This window comes from Limulus polyphemus, unplaced genomic scaffold, assembly GCF_000517525.1.
Source record: "Limulus polyphemus unplaced genomic scaffold, Limulus_polyphemus-2.1.2 Scaffold347, whole genome shotgun sequence".
NCBI classification, from domain to species: Eukaryota; Metazoa; Arthropoda; class Merostomata; order Xiphosura; family Limulidae; genus Limulus; species Limulus polyphemus.
Window position 1 is genome coordinate 275,592 of NW_013665957.1, and position 8,072 is coordinate 283,663.

General features: G+C 31.1%; 1 protein-coding gene across 9 annotated transcripts in view; it reads left to right on the forward strand.

Moving 5' to 3' along the window:
* Positions 1–8,072, forward strand: part of LOC106457574 (CUGBP Elav-like family member 4) — a 257,724-nt gene that overhangs the window by 212,564 nt on the left and 37,088 nt on the right. For all 9 annotated transcript variants that reach the window (XM_022383575.1, XM_022383570.1, XM_022383568.1 and 6 more), the window contains exon 6: positions 6,277–6,400. In XM_022383575.1, coding sequence (XP_022239283.1) covers positions 6,277–6,400 — 124 coding nt within the window. The remainder of the gene's footprint in view (positions 1–6,276; positions 6,401–8,072) is intronic.

The following is an 8,072-nucleotide window of genomic DNA, read 5'->3' on the forward strand; positions in this document are numbered from 1 at the left end:
AACCTGATGAAGGACTGTTGCCAGAAACGTCGTTTTCTTGTTTTATTAATAAAGTTAGTTTAATTTGGCGTGTTTTTCACCACTGCTTTATATTCTATTTTGCATGCTTTTAGAGTTATAGTATATGCATGCAATTGTTATAGTGTCTGACTTTTCAATACGTACGCTTCCACACTGGATCAAGAAAGTCCTCTGTAACTGCTCCACGGTGGCGTAGAGGTAAGTCTGAGGGTTTATATCGCTAAAAATCGGGTTTCGATACCCACGGTGGGCATAGTATAGATACCTCATTGTGTGGCTTTGTTCTTAATAACAAACAAGTAAAACCCCTCTGTAAATGCCCAGATCTTCTAGAAAATGCTGGAAACTCTGTCATCCTTACCGATAAAGATTTGAAACAGCTTAAGAAGTTTCTGGTTAACATGTATGGTTCAGAAAATAAATGAATCGGTTGCGTTAATATATAACATCCACTACCACCCAAAAAAAAAAAATCAGGCCAGAAGTTCAAACCATCCTCCTAAGGAAAACATGTTTATGCTCTATTGTAGAAAAGCAGTGGATCAGAACTTCATTTGGAAAGATTTGCTCATATTGCCAGTCTTTTACGGAAATGGGTGGTATGAAGACGAAACTACATATATCAAGAGAATGGATGACAAATGAATCTACACCAAAAAGCCTTCTAGAATTCACAACATGTAAATAACAAGCTTGCTGCAAATGTGGAACTTATGGCTGCGGTCAACATGGTATGGTGTGTTCGGATGCTCGAACTGTGTAAATCCCAAAATCATACCTAACCTGAATGAAGAATCTGATGAGAAAGACGTTTTAGAGTAACAGCAACGTATGGGACAAAAATGAATAATACAAGCCCAGCAGGAAAAGCTGTAGGCCTTATTGCTAATATGTAATCCATAATTCCATTATTGTAGCTGTAACATGATGCTTATTATTTTGGTATTCTTTAATTGGGAGTGCCTCGTTCTGAAATTAATTGGACTGATGTTACGGTTTCTATTTATTTTGTTAACGTAAGATGTAAATGTCAGCCTTATCTTACGTCCTTTTACCTTATTACTGTTCGTTTGAGCTTTATTTATATTCTTATGATATAGAATAATAATGCATGGTGGACAGCTTACAAAACTTCTATATGATTAGTTTAAAATAAAATCTAATGTTATCTAATGGAAAACCGAAACTTTCTGAAATCAAAATTTTGTAATGATCACATGTTCTGCAAAGCGTGTATTATTTGAAACGTATATGGCAATGTAAATCAAACTATATAAGAAAGTAGGATATCAGAAGAAATAACATTACAATAGTTACCCTACATTACATTCTCACTCTTGATTCATTGAATAAAGAGTAATGTAGTTTCTTACAATGGTTACTCTACATTACATTATGTAGTTTCTTACAATGGTTACTCTACATTACATTCTCCCTCTTGATTCATTTGGTAAAGAGTAATGTAGTTTCTTATAATGGTTACTCTACATTACATTCTCCCTCTTGATTCATTTGGTAAAGTAGTAATGTAGTTTCTTATAATGGTTACTCTACATTACATTCTCCCTCTTGATTCATTTGGTAAAGAGTAATGTAGTTTCTTGCAATGGTTACTCTACATTAGATTTTCCCCTCTTGATTCATTTGGTAAAGAGTAATGTAGTTTCTTATAATGGTTACTCTACATTACATTTTCCCTCTTGATTTGTTCTGGTAAAGAATAGTTACTCTACATTACACTCTCCCTCTTGACTCGTTCTGTTAAAGAGTAATGCAGTTTTTTACAATGGTTTCTCCTCATTACATTTTCTCTCTTGATTAGTTCTGAATAAAGCGTAATGCACTTTCTAATATACATTTTATATTGTATGAAACATTAAATTTTAAAATATTATGTTGAACTTTGTCTAGTTATTAAACTAGTTAGGAAGCTATATTACATTACTGTGGTGAAATTTACATTCGTAAATAGTGTAAAATGTCTAGGCAAAATGATCTAACAATCAAACAGTCATTTTTCAAAGCCTAGTGCTTTAAATTAAATAAAATGGATTTAAGATAATTAAATCATAACAGAAAATATTCAGACTTTCATTAGGCAAACGAAGAAAAATACCAGAACTTTACTAATAAATATTTAAAATGAAGAAGGCTACAATACAAGATTATACATGCAATCCTTAATAATGATTCAGTCAACTAAAAATATAAACCTAAAGCGTTATTATTAAACGTCTAAGTTGATTGAAAGCTTGTATGCTATATGTGGGTGTATTAGTTCTAAAATTAAATGGGTGTGGTAATTTACGGTCAGATAATAATTTTTCCATTGAATACTTTTTAAGAGTATATGGGCCATTACAGGTTTTATGAAGATTCAACATAACGGTGTATTTAAGTTGTATAAGTTAATATATGGGGTAAGCAAAATCGGAAATTTCGGGGACCTGAATCTAGACAACTATCAGATTATCAGGAGACAATAATAGTAAAACTAAAGCGCTATTGACCGAAATGTGATTTTAAAATTGTAACAAAAGTATTTCCAAAATTGCATAATGCTAGCATTATGAATTGCTTATTTCAGAAGCTTATGACTGAAAAGTGTAAGTGCTATTTTTAATTAAATATCTGCTAGAGGGTGTCACTTTGGTGTATTGGATTGTCATCAGAATACAGTGGTAATTTTATACCACTGTAACACACAAAATACTTAAATAATTTATATTTATTTTTATTGAAAACTATTTAAATTAGTGAACCATTTTACCTTTTTTTTTTATAAAACTAATTTCATAATATCATAATGAAAAGTATTAAGTGAATTATAGTTCAGTATTAGGTTAACCGTGTATTTTGTGAATTTTTTAAGGCTCAAAACGTTTATTCATGAATATAACTTGAAAATATAACCTACTGATTTATAATTGAAAATATTACACCACTGTTGATCTTAAGATTGGCCAATTTAGCAAACGTAATCCATGGTAATAATCGTGCATGTATTTTTATGTTCAATAATGTACAACATTAATTAAATCAAAGAAACTTTTAAAAGAATCTCTTTTTTTATGGTAAAAACCTCTAAATAGCAATTTTTTTTCGTGCCAAAAAATTGAACAACATATAGAAGACACCAAACGCCTGTGGTGATAATGTCAATTGGACTTTTAAAATGTATTTCGGGATATGTGAAGACGTAACGTACTCTGTCGTTAATTACGGGTCTCTTAAAAGTGAATACACTTTATTCAGTATCATTATCAGTATTATTAAAATGGCATTTGTAATTATTACAGATTAGAGTAACCTGGTAACCTAGTAACTTGAAATACTAAAGATACTATTGTTAAAAATATCAACAGTGCAGATTTGGTTTTAGAAGCTAGGGTCTTGGATATATAATCGAATACTCGCTAGGGGATCTTTAATCTGTTCAGTTTGCAGCTTAAATTCTGTTTATCGAGAAACTGTGGGTTTAATTTTGTCCAAACACAACAGAATAATTGAATGCACGTGTCTTTGATTAGACAGTTATCCAGAATTCTGATGTTACGATATAAATTAGATTAATGCGAGTGTATTCTGTGCGACATATTGTATTGATTGTGCAGTCTTTAAACAACGACAGGAAACTATACACAGTCGAGATGTAATATCGAAACTGATGAGTTTCCACTTCTAAAACTCAGACTAAGTATGAGTATTTGTTCTAGATTTCTGCTGTTTTATTTATTAAACGCTTAACACAGTTACGTGAAATAGATGCTCAGACAAGTTAATCACTTTTTCTGATTATATTGCGTATTCAATCCTTAAAGCTAGTGTTACAGTGTTATTAATGGTTTATTGTTTACATGACACTTTAGATGACTCTTGTTGATATATTAGTTTTTTTTCACCTTTTAGTGTTTAATTTACAAAGAATTTTCTTCATATAAATGGTTTAGAGAATCCACTGGTGATCCATTGAAAGCGATTTTGACAAGAACCTCAAGCCATGCTGCAGGTTCATCTACCTTTATCAAACTCTTCTTGAAACCTAACGATTTGGCTGTTCTCTTGCTAACTTACTTCCAAAGACAATCATGATAAACAACATTAATTAGAACTACTCTTTCTGGATTCTAAAAACCATCTTACTGGTTCTTTTGACTATAGTATAGTGTCTTTTCCCAACATTTACTTAACTTTGGAGATGGTTCTTTCTTTTTCTATGGATCATACATCCATACCATGTCACTACTATGAAATCCAATCTTATTTGATTTTACATCATAGTAACTTTATTTTATCGTTAACTGATTTAAGTATTTCTAATAGAAGTTCATGCATAGTGTTTCTTAGTTTCACTACATAAAGTTGAAAGGGTTCTGCTGACAGGTGCTAACCCCTTATATGGAGACCAACTACCTTGCGGGAGGTAGAAGAGTTCCTTTAGGCAAATATAAGATACATGATTCAGAAGTTGAAGTATTTGTCTTAACATAGCGTTGCTACGATACGAAACGTGTGATTCAGATATAGTGAACGTACGTTCTGAGTGGAATTTTAGGTTCTAGTAGATGTATCAGTATCAAGTACATTGATTTTAAGTTATCAGTTCAGAGAGTATTGATGTAAAAATTTAAGAAACATATAGGTTTTGTCTTCTAACTTGAGATATAAACTAGAATTTTCTAACTCATAAAATATTTAAAAAAATTAACAATAAACGGAATTCGCTGAAAAGCGATAAACCCTCGAACGTTGTCTAGGAAATGAGAAAGTTATCATTAGCTTTCCGTTGATTAAATCGAGATTTTGATTCATCTTATAACAGAAATAGATAATGTGGAATTATTTTATTTTTCCACATTTAAAGCTTACATAACTGAAGTTCAGTGTAAAATGATGTGGCCAAAGCAAGTTGAACGTGGTTATGTTCAAAACTTCTAGTTTTCCAAAGTTCCACACTCGATATTGTTAGGAGCTAATTTCGATCGGTTCTGAAAGTTTCAAATTACAGTATGTCATTACTGAATTCTATATAAATCCGCGAACTGCTCAGACTAATAGCGACTAAATTCAATAATTTTCCAGGAATTTAGAACCTTAATGTGTTTATGATATATTAAATTCAAACAATGGAAATCAGTTTACTCTGTTACCATTACCAGGAATTTAGAACCTTAATGTGTTTATGATATATTAAATTCAAACAATGGAAATCAGTTTACTCTGTTACCATTACCAGGAATTTAGAACCTTAATGTGTTTATGATATATTAAATTCAAACAATGGAAATCAGTTTACTCTGTTACCATTATACTTTCCATTTTCGAAAAACGTTTTGCAAAATGTGTTAAGTAGAGTGACAGATGTTGCAGTCAGCGCCTGCTTAATATAACTCTATTTGCAAAGTAGACATTACGTGTACAAGAGATATTTAACAACCGAAAGGTGGCCATCTGTACTGAAATTAGCTGACATGTCGCTCTGATCGTATGAAACTAGGCTTATTTACTAGAGCTCCAACGGAATTATTCCTAAATTTTATATTTTGTTTTCTCAAAATGTCTTTCCTAGTGAAGAATCAAATTTGTTACAGAAATTTCAACTCAAATTCTCAACACTAGCGAAAACTAGAGATTTTGTGGTATATTCGTGTACTCGAACAACGTAAAGCTAACAAAAGACAGTATACAAACTAATTCATTTTGGTAATTTCTCATGTTTCTAAAAAGAGATCTAAGACACTGGGGGAATCACAACCAGCATTTCTAATGCGGTCTTTCAGCATTTTTTCAGGTTTGATTTATAATGTTTGCATGGAGAAACGAGAACGTCTGGGATCCGCTTATACGAAAAATGTGGCGCCCAACATTGCTCTTACAACATATTTACCATATTAAACACGAACTAACCAAAATAAGATAAAAATATCAATTACTTTGTTATAAAAACTAATAGCTACTGTTATTACTTTTGGTTATTTTTCCTGATTATCTAGTTTCATAAAAATAATTTACGTCCACATGGCGTCTCTTACGGCTTTTGATAAAAATAATCTCGAAGATAGATATAAAATTAATAAATAAACTATAGATTTCAAACTAGATGCAGCCATAACACAAAAACTAAAATTCTTGGAGAAATACATTGATTAGGTTAAAGGATTTATTTGATATGTTTTGTCATATAGCACTGAAACTGACTTAAAGTGATTTGTAACTGATTTTCAACAGTAATTTATCATAAATATTATATTCTAGTTCATGCAGCAACAAGCTGCCATTATGGCTGCGGCGGCACAAGGAGGATTCATCAACCCGATGGCTGCAACACAACTTCCACAGGTTCCAAACGGTCTCGCCAGTCCAGCTATTACTCCATCAGGTAGTGCATTAGAAATTTATAATTCAAACATAAAGTTATTTTTAAAAGAAAACAAAGAACATGCTTTTTGGTGTTTTTAAGATAGATTTCGTAATGCAATGCAATTTCCAGAGCTTATGATTAAACTAATGTATATCGTGTAGACTACTGAAAGTTATAGTGATATCTTTGAATTATTTATTGTCAACAGTATGGTGTATATCGTGTAGACTACTGAAAGTTATAGTGATATCTTCGGTTTATTTATTGTCAACAGTATGGTGTATGTCGTGTAAAAGATATCACTATAACTTTCAGTAGTCGGTTTATTTACCGTCAAGAGTAAAGTGTATGTCCGTAAACTAGTGAAAGTTTTAGTGATATCTTCAGTTAATTTACCGTCAAGAGTAAGATGAATATCGTGTAGACTACTGAAAGTTAGAGCGATATCTTTGAATTATTTGCTGTCAAGAGTAAGGTATATATCGTGTAGAATACTCAAAGCTAGAGTGATATCTTCGATTTATATATTGTCAAGAGTGAAGTGAATATCGTGTAGACTACTCGGAGTTACAGTGATATCTTTATACTTAAGAAGCGATTTAATAGCGACTAACACTCTTCATATAAGAATATTCGAAGTCAAAACTGGGTTTGTATTATTTAAAATGCTTTTTGTGTAATATCGATGTGTGGTTCATATGAAGGAGACTATTTATTAAATAAAAACATTTCTTTTCTAGCAAAAGTATGTTCAATATTATGCCTTTCAAGTGGTAATGAAGGCTTTTTTATTCTAAAGTATAATTTTTGTAGTATGTAGTCAATAGTGATTTTTATATATAGTGTAGGCTATTCTTCAAGTGAGAGCGATGTTTTTACAGTCAAATTTCGGTTTCAAAGACCACTCTTTGACTGAAAGTTATACATTTGCAGTTAAATGCAGTTTTTCAATCAAATATGCGTTTGATATGGCATGGATCTCTTGAAATTAGAATGATAACTTTGCTCTTGAATATCAGTTTTATTTGGTGTAGACTGTTCTTCAAGTGTGGGTGTTGTCTCTTCAGTCGAGAATGAGTTATACCGTGTAGCTCACTCACAAAAGAGCTATATGTGCTTAAGACTAATGCGTTATCAAATGTAACTGAATTTCAAATATACATTGTTGGTCACATTTAACGTACTAGTTCTGAAGATATATGCATTTCATATAGAAAGAGCCATGGGTTTAAGTAGTAATATTTACATGTTAAAACATATTATGTACTCTGCTCTACACTACAATGAAATATAGGAACCTAAGTTAAAATTTCCTAAAAGGAACAAAATTTTCTATCACACAAGAAATTTGTATCTTATTTAAATCGCTAGTTTACTTTGCATCTTATTTTTGATTATTGCAAAATATTTGTAAAAAATATTTACAATAATTGGTTTTAAAATGCTGAGCGATAAACAACGAGAAATTATCTTCCAAACAATCGTTAAATATTTCGAATACCTAACTGAGGCTAAAGTTGAAGTAATATTTATTTGTGCGTAAACACTCTTTGTTTGATTGTGTCTATAAACAATGCCTTATAGTTAAGTAAAGTTCAATAAGAGATTGAATGTGTTGTTTTTCTAATCTATATTTAAATATGTTGCAAACTTAAAATAAGACCCAAAACTCGAGCGCTTTCGAATAGTT